At 44.0% G+C, this 17,786-nt stretch overlaps 1 protein-coding gene across 2 annotated transcripts in view; it reads right to left on the bottom strand.

Moving 5' to 3' along the window:
• The window catches only part of PARP16 (poly(ADP-ribose) polymerase family member 16), a 207,690-nt gene that overhangs the window by 93,393 nt on the left and 96,511 nt on the right, over nucleotides 1-17,786 (bottom strand). For both annotated transcript variants that reach the window (XM_078683072.1, XM_078683071.1), the window contains exon 5: nucleotides 15,200-15,371. In XM_078683072.1, coding sequence (XP_078539198.1) covers nucleotides 15,200-15,371 — 172 coding nt within the window. The remainder of the gene's footprint in view (nucleotides 1-15,199; nucleotides 15,372-17,786) is intronic.

Below are 17,786 nucleotides of genomic sequence, written 5' to 3'. Positions count from 1 at the left end.
GGTTGTACCGCCCCAACAAAGCCGAATCGCTGGAGGCTTTCATAGTGGTGGAAGAAGTCCCACAGCCTTTCCTACCAGCCGAATCGATCCAGCGGCTCTCTTTATCCGGTGGCACTGTGGAGGACGGGGAGGTAGAATGCAGCTTCCTGGCCGCCGTCACTATCACCGAGTCGGGCACCGGGTCCACACGCAGGAAGGCCGGGTCCGAGTCAGGAGCACGGTACATTTTCAGGAGTCTTGAAGGAGCAGCCTTCACCATCGCCGGTGTAAGGAACAGCACTTCCGCCGGTTCGACCAGTCCTGGGACCAACGGCAGAAGAGGGAGAGACAGGTGCTTCTTGTGAAGCGTCTCGAATATCACGGACGTCGTAGGTGTAGGAGCCGTCACCGTGATACCCAACTTCGCAGCCCCCCTCAGGAGCACCTCCTGGAATGTGCCAATGTCGTCGACCGGGGACACCTTAGTCTCCGGGGACACCTTAGTCTCCGGAGAATCCGATATAGTAGGTGAATAGGAACGGGTCCTAGATGATGCTGTACGGGACCAGGACCTATGCCTCCTGTGGCGATGTCTAGATCTGGTGGAGGACCTGTGTCTGCTCCTCGACCTTTCTCTCCGTCTGGAGCGCGACCTTGACCTCCTAGGCCTGGGACGTTCTGCCAGTTTCCCCGGGGCGGACGTCTTGGGCTTGGGTGGTTCCTTAGACTTAGGAGTCTTCTTAGGAGGGGTCGGAAGCCTGGGCAACGAGACCGACTTCGGTGGAACCGGTGGCGGCTTGTCCGGCACAGAGGTCCTAGGTCCTGTCGGAAGTGGAGGCAGAGGAGGCAACGGAGGAGGAGGTGGAACAGCCTTCTTCGGGGTATACACCTCTGAGGACACCGATCCCGGCGACCCGCCATCCTTTCCGGACTGAGGGGAGCCCCCCACAGTCCTAGGCCGTTCAGCACGACCCCGCGACGCCGAAGAACGGCGACCATGCGTCGAACGTGGGTCTCTCGACGTCGAGCGCCCCTTCGGCGTCGACCGTCTTCTATGCTTCGGCGTCGAACGGCTTCCATGCCTCGACGTCGAGCCCGACCATCTCGACGACGATCCTTTATGTCTCGACGGCGATCTGTTGCGCCGCGACGGCGACCTCTTCGACCGCCTCGACGGCGACCTTGTCCGCCGGTGACCTCGACCGCCTCGACTTCTTCCTCGCCGGAGATCTCTTCTGCCTCGACGGCGACCTCTTCCGCTTCGACGGCGGCCTCGAGACGACGATGACCTGCTCGTCGACGGCGATCGGCGGTGTCGCCTCGACGGCGAGCGCCGACGCCGGGCCCGTCGACGCCGATCACTCGACGTCGAAGACGACGATGATGAAATCGTCAACGGGTTCGACGGCGGCCTGTGTAAGTCCCTCGACGTCGACGGACTACGTTTTCTCGACCCAGAGCCCTGGGGAGACCGGGAGCTGGCCGTGGACCTCCCTCTCAACGTCGTGGTCAGTGCTACCGACCCAGACGGAGACAGTGGACGTTTGCTGGACTTCCTGCCCCTGGGGAGCCCCCCAGAGGCCTCAGCATGGGCAGATGAAGCCCCTCCAGACCCACCTTGAGCCTTCAGCCTCCTTTCCTCGAGGCCCTGAAGTCTGATCTTCATTCTGTCCTTCAGGGTCCTGCCAGAGAAGCCTTGACAGATCTCACACTCCTCTGGAACATGGGAAGAAGGCAGGCAGAGGATACACACCTCATGAGGGTCTGACTTTGCCTTCTTCCTGGAGCACTCCGGGCATTTGTCAAATAATGCAGGCATATTTGACATCAAAAGAGTGCAAAAAAACCAAGAAGAAAAGCCTAAAAGTACTTAGAAAGTACTCAAATCGATTTTACAGTGAAAAAACACCAATATACCCTTGAAAAGGGAGAGCTCAATGCTCCAGGGTCCTGCTTGCAGGAGCCGGAAAAAAGAACTGAAAGTAATTGGGACCTGCAGTGCATTCTGGGATACTGTGAAGTTCTGGAAAGTTCTCTTAAAGGCACAGTATCCTGTTCTGAGCCACATAATGGCAGCCTATGAGGCTTGTCTGTCCAGGTCCTTCTCTCTATCATTCCAGAGGGTTTTTGCTGTTAAGCAAGGGAAATCTGTACAGACTTTGCTGTTTTGTGGATTTTTTGGTGGAATTTCTAGTTGAAGTACTGGACAGTGTAGCCTTTTTTAGGCTGCATGATCTGTCTTTAAATTCTCTCTTAAGTGTCTGTGCATTTCTGCATTTTTCGACACTCTAAGAGATTATTTTTTATTGCTCCGGGGTCCACGCACATGGGCAGGACTATTCACTAAATTATGACTATACACAGAGATCCCCTACTGCAGAAATATGGATGTGCTGATGCTGACAGAGAGAGCGGTGTATACGGTTAGGGCAAGTCCGCGTAGGTGGAATAAGATTTGGATGTCTTGGAATAAGTACAGGGGGGACCTGTGTGATCCATTGCCTGAAGACGACATTACTAGTTCAGACGACGAGGGGGAGGAGGATTGAGACAGAACACCTGGTAGATAGGAGTGGCAGTGACAGCAATTACACACAACTCAGGCGGAGGATCTGTTGTGCTGCCCTGGGGCAGCCAGTGTGCACAGAACTACGACAGAATGTAAAGTCGATTTTCAAAATGTTGAAAACTCCGTTACAACTGCCAAAGTTTATGTTTAGTTATCGTTAACAATAACTACTTACATTTTTTTTTACAGCATACTTCTAAAAGACAATGTAAAACATTAACTTATCCGTAGTAAGAAATGTCTAATCTGCATACGTATCCTCTATCACGCCGCCGGACCCGAGGTTGTTGGCTAAAGGGCTGTGTAAATTTGAACCTTACTAAGAGAAACTTCTGATCAACGCAGCCGGCCCTCGAGGTTGTTGGCTCAAAGCTGTGTTATAATGATAATGTACAATAAAGGTCTTACAAAAAAATATATATACAGCAAAATTTCAGGTGCTGTTATTCTGCATGGAAGACCTGATCCTTTAACATTAAAGAAAGATGACATTCTCAGATAGTATTTACAAGAGAAAGTGAGTGGAAAACTATTTTTAATACGCAGTATGGACACTGTGAATACTTACCTATACCCTTTGCATTATGTTATGCTCCTACAGTGTTTCAGCATTTTGTAAATTAGACTTTTCAAGATCTATTGGATATCTGTCTGCTAGTAGGGGGCATCTAGATTTTTTCCAACTCTACAACAACATTGAAAGCACTGTATGAGTAGTCTAATACAGCAGATTCCCTTTTTAGCTTCTCAGATTTTGGGAGAGGATATCAGTATAGATAGCACTAAAGTGAACGCTGTTCTTGATTGGCAGATATTCTCCACCATCAAAGAAAATCAGAGTTTCTTAGATTTGCAAGTTTTATAGCCACTTCACACAAGGCTTTTCATCTGTGGTAGCTCCAATTACTGTGCTTATCAAAAAACAGCAGCTGTTTCAATGGGGTGAATAACAAGTGTTTCAAACATTAAAGGTAGCATTTACACCACCAGCAATTCTTCTCCATTTTGATGTTCAGTTATCTTTATTATGCAAACATGTGACTTAGAGCTGTCCTTTCTAAATGATATCTGGAAACCGAAACCCCTCACCAAGTCACATTCTACTTTGGAACATCTTACCATCAAGGATGTGTGTACACATTGAGGGCCTTATCTCAAAGGGGCACTTCATGAACTCATTGTCTGAAGTGCAACAAGATCTTGTTATACATTACATCAATTTAGTGTGCCAAAGAATTACATGCTTGTTAGTGTCTGGTTTTCTCCCATCTACGTTATAGACCTGGAAATCAATAAGAAAAGGCTGACTCTATCCAGGCCTGTAGATGACCTTTACTATCTTGGCTATTTCTACCACTTCAGATCATACCTTTGACACCTTTGTTAACAACTTGGATGCTAAGGGCCTGGTACCACTTCAATGTAATTTCCATTGAAATCAATGGAAACTCCATGACGAGCTGAGCTCGTCATGAGCGTCGAAGGGGTTAACTAGATGTGTTAGCATGATCAAGCTGGATTATACAATTTCTTAATGGAAGACCATACAAATCAAATGCTTTACATATTTCTAAATTGGTGTAATTAGTCACCAGTTGTAGGGCATCTTGCGCAAGATAAAAAAATTAAAGACTTTGTACCCCATCGTTTTTGGTTCCCTAAGCTTTTCCGACTGCCCTCATGCCATAGGTTTCCATACAAGGCCCACTTATCTATTGTAACCTCTCCCCACTGCAAAACATCCCTGGGTCATGAGCTCCATAGATTTCATTATGGTTGCATTACTTGATTGGTGGTGGTACCTTACTTTAGGCAACTGGGCCTTTTCCCACTCCTCAATAAGCTGTCCACAGTAATAAGACTGTGAAACATATTTCTAGAAAACTGTGGATTTCTTTTAGACTTCATTGGCTCTCCGTTACAATTAACACAGATCGTGGCTATCATATCAGGATTCATTTTTGGGACTAAACTGATGAAAGAAATCAGTGGTGTACGCTAGTATACTGGTTATCATCTGCTGATGGATAGGCAGACTGAATCAGACTAATGAACAATATTAGAGATGTTTTTTAGCTACATCATTTGCCATACATATCCTTTAACGGTCCCCCAATGTAATGCATTTGCTTAGACGATTAGTCATTCATTTGCAATGGCTGATGCATTTATTTATGCTGATGCACAACAAGGTGTATTAAATTAAACACTTTTACTGTGTGTGGTAGATTCATGTATTTGTTTGAATACTTGGTGTTTAGGAGGAAGCATAATATCTTTAGATTTTCACATGAATGTGCTATGGAATGCTCATGTTATTTCTCACACCTTATACCAAAATCACAGTGTTTATTTTTCTTAAAATAAACATTTACAATGGCATAAAAGAGCTGGCTACCTCTCTTTCAGCAAGAGAGATCAGGAGCTTTAACGATTCAGCCAGCAGAATAACACTGCTCCAATGAGAGCCATCCAAGGCCATTTGAGGCGGTTCGTCTCATAACATATTTTCGAATACAGTAATGGCTTAGCCTTGTTTGCAGATAGTCATGCAAACTAGACAAACAAAAGTTAAGAACAGATATAGGTGCTGATTTTATCAATACGAACACTTACTATGTGAATATTGTTGATGCTTTAAGATGAGATATTTATTATTCTAAAATGTTCTATTTATCATATGGTGCCAATTGTTTGAATATTTACATTTCTTGCGTATGCGGTCACACCAATTCTACTGGTTTTTGCAATTATTTGGTTTAATTTATTCTGCACTAAAAATGGCTTAAAGTGCCTTTAAAAACAACTGTGTTTTTTGTTTGTGTGCACACTTCTGGCAGAACACACTACAATCAATAAAGCATCTGACAGTCTCTGCTAAATATGCTTTAGATCCAGAAGGGGTGAGGGAGATGCATGGGTCATAAATTGTCTGGTTCTTCAGTCCAGAATTGATAAGTTGATCCATATGTGCACTTGCCAAAGAACCACAAAAGGCCTCCTAGCTGGTCAATCTGGTAGTAACAGTGATTCCAGCTTATCCTTTAGAAATAATTTACTCGTGGGCAAGTTGAGGCTGCTAACAACACTTTGCCACACACAAACCAAAAGCAAGCCTTTCACCATAAATACTATATCAAAGACAGGAAATTTCTATAAGTTATCAAGACTGTGCTCTATGGTTCAAATGAGAATTATTCCAAAAGGGGAATTACTCCAAAGAGTGGAGTCAGCAAAAATGGGCCAATTAAGCCTTCCAGGTACCTACCTGGCCGTTGTTAGTGTGATATACACTGCACCCAGAAATTCAATGTAAAAGAAAATCAATGAAGAGAAATGTTGTGCGAATAACGGAGTATATTTAGACTACTAAAACAGTATGTATTACAGGTGGGGACTAACAGGGCTCAAGTAGTCACACATGGAGGCCTGCCACAGACAATAAATAATTCCACCATCTGTAAAAGCTATAAAGGGCAAAGTGTCCATTAAGCAGGAGGAATTCTCATTTTGAACTGCTCGCAAAACTAATCATTAGAGGTTGTATATCCTCATACAACACCCCAAGATAAGCATAGAGTATTGATTATGTGCCTTTCATTCATAATGGTACTACACATTAAAGAAGATGCAACCTGGGAAACCAAATCTGCTACCATATATACACACCATTTCGCATGGGATGTCCTCTAGGGCGGTTTTGACAGATGCTTTAAAACCAATACAAAATTAACATGGGGCCACTACCGCAGTTTATTTGGGGATGGAATTGATGGGTAATTCAATAGTTCTTATTTACATGTGTAGGGAAGCAGCATTATTGTCATATGTCAGAGCCTTGCATCGAACTGCTACCAGACCACTGAACGGGAATTACCTAACAGTATTTTGAAATATATATCTCAGCAGATTAAGACGCCTCAGGTACTCATCTTTCAACAATGGAACTCAAGCCCAAGGCTGAGACAAAGGGAGCGCACAAAGCAAAAACACTGTCTGATGGTAATAAGGAACAGAAGCCTAAACAGAAAACAAGGATCTTTATCAAAGCAGGAGTCAATTGGGGGCTGGTTTTCAGTTTAAAAATGATAAAATAAAGCAAGATCAGTTTCAGAACACTAACAGCCATTCTTCACAGGACTTAAAGAAGAATAGATGCTTGGGACACTAAAGAGTCCAGCAGCAATATGGGCGCCATCTGATGATTCTCTGACGAGGAATCCGTCATTTATCCGGTGCGTTTTGCTGGCATCGTAGAGATGGGGTGGGAGGAGGGGGGGGGGAACCAAGACACCTATAGGGACTCAATTGAAGCCTCCAGAACACTAAAATGTGCTACATGGTCTACCGCTGGCTGGGATCGCCCTGGGGGCGGCGAGGCGGTGACGCGGCCCAGCCGAGACTGAGGCTACAACGGTGCAGAAAATTCTGCCTGGGGTCCGGCGTGTGTGCACCTGCTGCGGACGGGGCGGAGGTGTGCCCCCCACGAAGGATCCGATAGACGCAACCGGACTGCTGCAAGGAGGAAAGAATGCAGCCAAACCCCGATAAGCACCATGAGCCCAGGGAGGAAAGCCTGTTGGAACTGTCCATCGACCGCCATGGACTGCGGCAGGAGGTAGGGGAATCTGCATGCAATTTCTGCGGGGCTGGCGCTGCGGCCCACGGGTGGCCCGAATTGACCGCGAGGACTGAGGGCCTGCGGAGGTGTGTGGCCGATCAAAAGGAGCGAGGCGGAGGACCATGCAGATGGGGCTCTGGTGAAGGGAGCAGAGGCGCAGCAGGTGTGTGCTAGCTGAGGCACTCAGGGTCTGACTGATCCACCGCAACTGAAGAGGGAATCTCTTCCCAGCTGCAGGCGCTTGAGTGGCTTGTTACACTGAGATGGCCCAAGGCTGCGGTGAAGCTCCGGCCCACTGAAGCTGCAACGTGAGGTTAGGGGACCAAACCCCGAAATAAAAATCCCAAAAGCAGGAAAAGAATCCCCCAAAAATAAAGAAATTAGAATACAAAAAGGAAGTAATAGGGAGGTATGAACAGTGCACTCATCATGGACTGAATAGACCCCCATCAGGGAACACTTGAGGACGATCTCCGCTGAGGCTGGTGGCGATTGACCGGCCTCCCTGGGGGCACGAGGAGACCTTGGCAGGGAAAAGAGACAAGAGACCAAGTATCACCCAAATTTGACAACTGGACAGCTTCTTGGGGAGAGGTGCTGTGGTGGATCCCCCTCGCGCCCCGTACCCTTGGAAGAGCCGGCAGTATACGATCCCGCGGAAGTCAGGAATAACCCAGCAGCATGGGGAAACTAGTTGTTGGGCAACGCAGACCTCCCAAGGGCCCTCCCACCATGGAGAACAACCAGCAGGACACAGAACGCGGGGGGGGGGTTTCCCTGAACAGGCCATTCGAGAAATGTTCAAGGTTCTGAAACAGTCCCTCACGGCCATCGATAACAATATTGACTCTTTGGCAGACAGATTTGATCGCTTGAAACAGAAGATCACTAACCATCAGGAACACTTTGGTAAAGGCGAATGCACTTCCGTGTTGGAAGATGACAGCAGAGCAATTGCAAAACTCCTTAGTATGGAGAAGATACTAGAGGTGATAAGGAACAAGAATGAAGACCTGAAGGCGAGGTCACGCTGCAACAACCTGCGGATAGTGGGAATACCGTAGTCCCCCTGCAATGGCCTGAGTGAAAGACTACATGGAAGCAATGCTTTGGGCACTTTTTGGAGACTCCCTGTCACCAGTGTGCATCTTAGAAGGAGCGCACAGATCGCTAGGCCCCAGACTGCCACCAGGCACGCCTGCCAGACCGATTGTCACACGTCTTTCAAATATAGAGACAGAGACACAGTACTATGGCTAGCAAGAGACCAGCAGAACGTCGTCTACAAAGAGAACTCTGTATCCTTCTATCCAGATTTCACCCTAGCGGTCAGGTAGCTAGAAGAACATTTTTGAAAGTGAAAAGATCTCTACAGAAACTGGACGTAAAATATTTCCTACTATAAACTGCGAAATTGCAAATATTTCATGCTGGAAAAACCTTGTACTTCCAAAACTCGAAGAGAACAGCCAAATATGTGAGAGACCTTCGTCCGGCCAGGCAGACAGCACGACCTGACAAAAAAGCAGAGGAAGTGAACTGTACCAGTGACAACGATTGACTAGGAGCAGAATAACCAGACCCGGAGGTGCTGTCACTGTGGCATCTCCATGATAAGAGGAGGCGTCTTACAGTACAGTGACTACCCCCTCTTTTTCTTTGATCATTAGGTTAACATGCTGATTCATTTTATTGGCAAGGAGGTGCTTCCTCTTCCTCGCCCAAGCTTGTCCACCCACCCAGCAAACATCAGCTGGGACATGCCGGGCACCCAGCGATCCCCCCTAGGGATGATTCCCAATTACTACATGATCATAAATCTTAGTTGGTATAGAGGGCCATTGGGAGATATCATTCAACCAGTTTCGGGGGGCTGGAGTGGGTGGTTTCCAGTGCGGGGGTGTTTGCAGTTAAATGTTGTGCAAGTTGTCTATTCTTCTCTTCACCTTTTCCCTTCCCGACCAGGCTACGCCTTACTTGCTACTCTGCAAGCAGCATTTTCGGTAGCGGGCAAGTATACGACGCTGAATGACCGGATGCTAGTAAGAGTGAGATGACGAAATTGAAATGCATCACATGGAATGTCTGGGGCTTAAATGACTAGCGCAAAGTGAGAATGGTTGCTGCGCACCTAGACCGCCAAGGAGTTGGCATCAGCTTTCTGCAGGAACTTTACCTTACAGAACACACGCACGAGCGCCTGCGGGCAGGGTGTATAGGTGAAAAGCACACAGTGTGCTACTCAAACTATGTGCGAGGGATGGCCATACTCCTAAGGAAGGGACTACACTGGTGTCGACTCAGATTATTTTGCAGAGATTTGGAGAATGCGATACAAAAGGGGATGATGGACGGAGCGTTTGAGCAAATCAAACACTCACCCCCAGTCAACTAATCTGGGTTTAATCCATCACCATTCTTTAGCTCACTCTGCCACCCCAGTTCAGACATGGCCATATGCAAATCAGTCTGACCCTGTGCCTCATGGGAACAGTCCAGCCCGAACTGCCAAGCCATGTCTTCCCTGGACCGGAAACAAGCATCCTGGGACTGGTTTCGGATTCATAATCCTCATCAGCCAGGCTATCTTGAATCCAGTGGCAAAGTGAGCAAGGGACTCACGTCTGAGCATACCCATCCAACTTAGGGCAAACAAAGCGATACAAAAGGGGATGATGGACGGGGCGTTTGAGCAATTACATACAAGACAATAAAATGTAAACATAAATACATATATAGCTGGCTGTAGAACTTAATTCTTAGGCTACTCACCTCTAGAAGGGCTTCTAATTACCCCATAGAGGGTAAGAAACAGCTATCCCTGTAGTAACACCCTATGTGCCAAAGGAAGATATTGACTGTTTCTCACCCCTCTACAGGGACAGAAGTGTACTTTATCAAAGAAAGAGGCGGAATTATGTACCTATACTACTCCTCTCCAAGCACCGGTGAGAGTTTGACGGTGCATTCTATTTGAGGCCACCATCATGCAAAATTGTTTGGTCGCGTGCCTCAGAGCATGGGGTGTGCTATGTGAACGAGTCACATCCAAAGCGTAAACAGCGTGTGGCCTAGACTCAATTAGTTTTTGCGTCATGTAGGCCAAAACACAGTTCCACATGCTCTTAGGAATCAAACAACATTGTTAGGTCTAAGAAGTGTAAGTGCATAATGTGTATGAAATCTCACCCCTTGTCCAATGGTCCAGATTAAAAGAAATGCCACATTTTACAGGTCATAATCTGCTTCATAACTTGACCTATGGGGGTTTAACTGTACTTAAAGAAAAAGCTAAACGAATTTGGCAAGATGTATCCTGTACCTCAATTCTGATTAATCCTTCTTTCTGAAATGATATCTCATAAAAGAGGGTGGGTGTGATGTGATTAGATGGGGCCTGGAGCAATGTTTATGCTTTCCCAATGACTCCGTTGATAAGGTTATGATTTAGATTTGGCTTTATATCAAATCCTACGACTTTCAATCTTTTAACTGTTTCTCGTCTCTGATGGTCACGTGCATACTACAGCGTATAACAAGGAGTGTTGCCAATCTCTTCAAAAAGCAGTCAACCTTTCCTAGGTAGATAACCCTCTGTATGGTCATTCGCCAACCTATTTTGTTCCCACAACAATTTCCAGATACCTATATAGGGGATCCCAGCATAATGTGTGTGGCAGCAAGTGGTTTGTGCTCAAGGCAAAACACTTAAAATTAGGCGTATACCTTGAGATAAGCCAAAATCTGGGTTCATAAGAGGTATAATTGTTCGGTACTGGGTATTTCAAAGGTGAACCCTGTGCCTTCTTACTTTGCTCTACCATAAAATACTCAGCTAGCCATACTAACTTTACTAAAATTGATTCTATACCCTATGGAAGTATGTCCATGGGATGTCTTTAAAGCCTACTTGGTAGGTCTTAAGTTTGAAAATCAGTTCCCTATTGAGGGGTATCCTGGACAGCTTGGTTAGGGATCCACAGTTTTCAATTTGTTCTATGAAAATAGAGCTTATGTTTTTCTCTGTGTTAACTGTCTCAATATAATGATTAGTCATACACACGCTTTTTTAAATTTTCACCATATATTTATTCAGTGTTTTCAGACTTGATTTTGCAGAACGTCATGCCTATGTATCGCAAATTGTAGGGCCATGTTATCATGTATGTCACACAGGATGAGTTGCAACTACTGTGCTTCCATCAAACCAAATCATGGTTGAGATCTAAGTCTACCTTTTTTGACATCCTGGTAAGGAAGTAAACACTGCAGATACCACATAGGAGATGCTTAGAACTGGTGTAATTCCCGATAACGTACTAGTGATATGTTCTCAAGAGGTCTCTTTTGGCCTAATATGTACCAAAAGGTCCTTAAAAATGCTCCCTTTTATGGGGCAACTTGAGTTTTTCCCAGTGAAGTTTAACAGTATTAGGGACACTGCATTTCTTACTTAACCTGATTTAAAACAACGTTATAGGTAGTCGGCCATATCAGCCAATTCTTTGCTGCTTTTTTTAAGTTGCAAGGAGTGCCTCTCTATTGTTGCAGAGTACCCTCTTCCTTGTTTTTTTAATGATAATGGTTGGATGGTGGTGTTGCTTATTAAAATCCACAGTGTTACTAGAGTTCCGGCGTAATCTGAGAAACTGACCATATGGTAGATTTTCTCGAAGTGGATGTGGTTGTGAGCTGACAATCCTCAGTAGGTTGTTTCCATTAGTTGGTTTGTGGTATGCATCTATTCCTGGTCCCCCATTTTCTGGGAAAATCTCAACATAGAACAAAACCAGTTTCTCATTACTGGTGGTAAGGGTGAATTTCAGAAAATTATTACATGCACTTGTCCATGTGATGAAAGATATTGTGGATACATGACTTCCCAGCCAGATAAATCAAGATGTCATCAGCGTAACGGTCATAATCGCAGAACTTTTTGGAAGAGATTATATACAGTAAATATCGGTTTCTGGTCGAAATGGTGGAGACACAGGCTAGCTAAGCTTGGCAAAATGTGCTCCCTTTTGAAGTCCAGTGTGTTCGTACGTATAGAATTTTCTCAAACTCCTAAAAGTTTACAGTCTAGGTACATATACTCCAAAACAATGTGCCTGGGAGTTGTATGGTTCCATTCACTCTGGTACAATAATTCTTAAAATACCAGTAATGTGACATCTAGGGGTACACTGGTAGACAGGGTTTCTATGCCAAGCCCTATGAGTAGTTCTGATTCAGAGTTGAAAGGATATCTCTCAATAACCAGAGGAAGTTCTTTGTGTCTTTTGAAATGTGTTGGGTGACTCTGTACCATTGGATTTAAAAAGTGCTCAGATAATATTGAAAGGGGCTCAAGAATGGAGCCCATACCGATACGATTGATGTCCTGAGGGTGGGATTTTGTTTTAGTGGCTTTTCGGTAAAATGTAGAATATTCCTAGGCTTTTAAGAACTGGGCTTCTTGATCCAGTGTCTGAATTTCATTTCTTCAACTAGATTTCCAATTTCAATGGTTATAAATATCACAGGATCACAGTTACGAATGTGATAGTTCTCGTCATCCCCGGTAGTTGTAACCATTCTTTTCTGTAGTCACTTTTGCTTTGCAGGACTAATTCACCCACTTTTATCTGCAGTTCTAAATACTAGGTTTTCGTTAGCACATGATTCTTCGAAGGCTAACTTCTCATTTCTGGGACAAGTTATGGTAATATCGGACTATGGAATCATCTATATCTTCCATTTCTCCTATGACTGCTTGTTTGAAGAACTGTATTTCCATTAGTGTAGCAGAACCTGGAAGTGTGTAGTTCGATTTGCTAAGGAGTTTTGTTTTCTGGTTATTCACGTAATTCGTGTTAATGTAAGTAAAGTGAGCCTTTAATTAATTTCTCTGAAAGAACTCTGCCCGCTCAGTATAGTTTGAGTTTAGCCAATTTGGGAGTGGGCACAAAACCTAGACCTCTATTAACAACCCTGATATGACTGTGAGCCAGAATTTTGTTTGCTAGACTGAGCACTCAATTGGTGTTGGGCTCGGCCTTGGGGCATGGTCTTTTGCCATGCACCTCGGGTGCATTCTCGGCAGATTTTCCTCTCAAAGTACCAGTTGTTCATTTCTCTTTCTCCCTCTGAACCGTTCCCAGGCTTGTCAAATATATATTTTTTCAAATAGAGTTCTACTGGGAAAGGTTTGCCACTGAGGGGCTGGTGGGTACCTGTATGGAATAGGCTTATACTGGTAGGGTTGGTGAGGAGGGGAGCTGTGGTTGCTTGGAAAAATGGAGGGTCAAAAACGTCTAGGTAGGCTGTTGGTGGACACAGAACCTACAGCAACTTCTTGGGTGGTGCTCATCTCAAATACTCCAACCCTTAGAGTCTGAGGACCAGTTCTCCCTTGTGAGGGTACCTGATTTGCCCCCGTTATTCTTGGTGCTCTGGTTGTAGTGGTTCGCTATAATGTATGGGTAGACCATTTCTTGGAAGAATTTGTTTAGGACCTTTTGCAGTTTGGTAGTTTGTCTGCGTTATGAAGTCCCTAAATTCATTGAGTTCTTTAGGGAGTTCTTCTAGACAGATTTTGCTGGTGGTGATCTGTATTGTGGTTTTTATCTTAATGGTCATAGCTTCCGTCAATCTGTTTGCCCTTTATATGATATGAAGTAGCCAAACCAGAATGCAGTGCCATGCTGTCAATGACCACTCCATTCTAAAAGCCATGTCTTCTAAACATATTCTCGGTTCATTGGTAACCGAGTTCCCTGGGCGCTGCATTAGCACCAAGGTATTCTGTTATGATCAAGACATGTATTGCAGTTTTTATCACAAATTATTTTCACAACAAGGTTGTACACCTGGCATGACAAGTTCAGAAAAGGGTATTTAGGGCACATAATCATGGTAAATTAACAAATGTGACACAGCTTCTTTATCTCCAAGAGATTTCATAGTTTTAAATGAAATGGTACAGCAAGCAATATACATGGGTTTTGCCCCACCTCAAGAATTGAAAATTCCATTAGCCATCCTAGCTAATTTTGCGTATTATTACATTGGAAACGGGGAGGAGCTTTATCTAATGATTAAATTAATAACTTGATTAAAATGGTACATTTAACATGTTATTGTATGCTTCAAGTGCAGTCACCTCATGCCCGATCGATCCTAACCAGTGTACACAGAGATTTCTGTCAAAAAGATCGGGTACAAGTTCTTACATAGCTGGTTTGTCGTTTTATCTCTCTTTTATCTGAAAATACTAGTTTTCCAGGTGTCCTGGGGTGCCACACTGAATCCTAGTCAATGTGGGTGCCAATATGGCAGGATCAATGATGGAGTGCGGTTAGAAAAGCTCAACACAAAATGGTTGGTTTGGTTACTTTCCTGTATTTACTCACCAGCTAATTGTATGATTATGTGTAACCAACATTCACATCACAAGTGATTCGCTTTACAAGTGATTGATTGATCACTTTTAAGCATGTGAATACCATGCTGATCCTAAGAAACAGAAAAGTGGAACCTGTCTCTCTCTCTCTCTCCCTCCCTCATCTCCTTTTCCCTTCATTCTCTTTGATGTGAAAGAGAATGCATTAGAGGGAGAGAGAGTGAGCGAGAGAGAGAGAGAGGTCAGCAGCATAAACAGCATAACAATTGAGATCCCCAAGACGCATAAAAAAAGAGAAATAATCAAATCAAGACAATACTTCCTTAAACCCCTCTGCCTTCAAGAACAACCTCACCCTTCAGTGAAGGCTGGCCACCATAATACCTAACTTCAAAACAAACGTAAAAAATATTCTGCTGTCCCATTATGACCCATTCCATGCACACCTTCCTTTATTACCACCTGCCCCACACTGAATCCATACTGGTCTTATTCAAAATATGGGTTTCAGGAATATCGCCACACTATAGAACAAAAATCAACAGCATGGATAAAATAAAGGACTGCGCTTCTGCAAGGAACATATCCATTACTTCTATTACACTTCACCATTTGTACTCTACAAAACAGTGACCTTAAAGCTCACCTTTTTTCTTCACCTGACACTTAACATCTGGATGGTCAATAATCTGGCATACAGCTACAGCACTAAGGACGGATCCCAGAATACTGTGCTGCCAACCATGGCCATGGGGGCTGTAGAGCAGAGCCAAGCTTAAGTCGCTGGTAAGATAGGTCCCCTCTCCAAAGAGAGAGGTCTGCAAAAGAATAGTGAGAAAGACAAATTTAGTTTCATGGAACCACTAATCAAAAGTACCTTCTTTACCACTTTAAACAGATAATTCTAAACAAACTAAAACATGTCAATAAAGTAAGCAACACTATTTAAACCCTAGGTTGGGTTGTACACATTCACCAATGTACTTGGAGATGGTTGAGCATAAAACAAAACATGTTGAAAATATTATAAATCAGCTTCCCGGCTTTATGGCATTTGCTTTTTTAAATACTTCAAGTATGTATGTGAATATTCGTTCTTCATATTAATGCATATGTCCACATTACTTTTTTTCCTTTTGTGTAACTGTAACTAAAAGGTACCAACAAGAATGTTTAAAGTTGTAGTTTGGTTTCACTCAATAATCGTAGATAAAGAGGAAAAATAACATCCATCATCACAAGACTGAAAGTAAAAACTTTAAAAGCAATTAAGTATCATATAGATGAAACAGTCGTATGTAATGCTTTAGTGTCCCATTAGTAACTGTTCGGCAAACAATTAGGGCCTGTAAGCCGCAGATACTTTAGGCTGATTCAATGACTCAACCAGACTAGACGCCCATAGTCCAACCTGAGAAATAGATAGAAGTACTGCTACAGCATCTGTGTTTATTCATTTCAATTAGATATAAAGGATTAAATCAAATCTGGTCCGATAATATTTCAGTGAAGACTCATAGCATGGTCAGCAGATTTAGGAGTATGAGTTAAGACTTGCTTGTCATGCAGTTGAAGGAAAATGCAACTTACCCAGTATGCATCTGTTCTTGGCATATAGAGCTGTAGAGTCATATGCTGTGCATAGATCGCCATCTAGTGTTGGTCCGGATGTTTGCACTTTGTTTTTCTTCAAAGAAGTCTCCCAAGTCACGAAGTAGGTGACTCTTCCTTTCGGTGATAGTGCGCATGGGCATCGACTCCATTGTTAGATTGTTTTACCGCAGAGGATGATAATGGAGTTAGTAAGAGTAGTAAAAGGAGATGTCCATGAATGCATGTATCTAAGTAAGATGTTACTGCAACAGATATAGGTACCCGGGAGAAGGGTGGGCGCATAGGACTCTACCGCTCTATATGCCAAGAACAGATGCATACTGTGTAAGTAGCATTTTCCGTTTGAGGCATATAAGCTGTAGATCATATGCTGTGCATAAACTACATAGCAATATCTCCTAAAGCGGTGGCTAACCTGCATCTGTTGCAGTGGTCTGAAATAGTGTACGTAAAACTGCCTGGTCCACTCTAGCTTGTTGATTTGCTAACACATCTACACAGTAAGGTTTTGTGAATGCGTGAGGTGTAGACCATGTTGCAGCTTTGCATATGTCATCTATGGGGAGATTTACTAAGAATGCCATAGAAGCCCCCAGTTTACGTGTAGTGTGTGCTCTAGGGGGAACAGTTAACGTTAGTTTTGCTTTTGCATAGCATATTTGAATGCACTGGACTATCCACCTTGCAATACCTGATTTTGATATGGAATTGCCTTTTGTGGTGGAGCAAAAGAAACAAATAGTTGATTTGTGTTACAGAAAGGTTTTGTCCTTTCTATGTAATAATGCAATGCTCTCGTCACATCTAATGTGTGTAGGGCACATTCTGCCACTGAATCTGGTTGAGGGAAGAACACCAGTAACTCAACAATTTGATATGAAAAGCAGAAATGACTTTATGAAGGAATTTAGGATTAGTCCAAAGAACCACTTTATTGTGGTGCATTTGTAAAAAGGGTTCTTCTATAGTTAATGCCTGAAGCTCACCCACTCTTTTGGGTGATGTGATAGCAATGAGGAAACCAACTTTCCATGTGAGAAATTGCAGTTCACATATGTGAAATGGCTCAAAGGGTGGGCTCATTAGTCTGGTGAGAACAGTGTTGAGATTCCAAACTGGAGCAGGTGTACATCTCGAGGAATGACTCTTTGGAGTCCCTCCATATAGGCTTTGATAACGGGCACTCTAAAAAGAATCAGAGGTTGTCTATTCTGGAGGTATGCAGCTATTGCAGCTAGATGTAAGCGTATGGACGTGTGCCTTAAATTGGATTGTTGTAGCTGTAACAAATACCAATGTTTTGTACAGAAGCATCAAGCGGGTTGATGTGGTTGTTATTACAGTATATCACAAACCGCTTCCACTTTGCTGCATAGCAGGCTCTTGTGGTAGGAAATCTAGCCTCATTAATAATATTCATGCAGTCTGGCGGTAGATTAAGATAGCCAAACTCTAAGACTTCAGGAGCCAGATCGCCAGATTGAGTTGACTGGGGTCTGGATGTCTTAGGTCTCCATGGCTCTGTGTGAGAAGATTGGGTGTAAGACGTAGTTTTTGGTGAGGAACTACTGAGAGTTCTGATAGGGTTGTGAACCAGGGATGACGTGCCCAAGTGGGAG

Source organism: Lissotriton helveticus, chromosome 3_1 (assembly GCF_964261635.1).
Source record: "Lissotriton helveticus chromosome 3_1, aLisHel1.1, whole genome shotgun sequence".
In the NCBI taxonomy this organism is placed as follows: domain Eukaryota; kingdom Metazoa; phylum Chordata; class Amphibia; order Caudata; family Salamandridae; genus Lissotriton; species Lissotriton helveticus.
The sequence above is the reverse complement of the archived record's forward strand: the minus strand, read 5'-3'. Positions and strand labels throughout refer to the sequence as shown.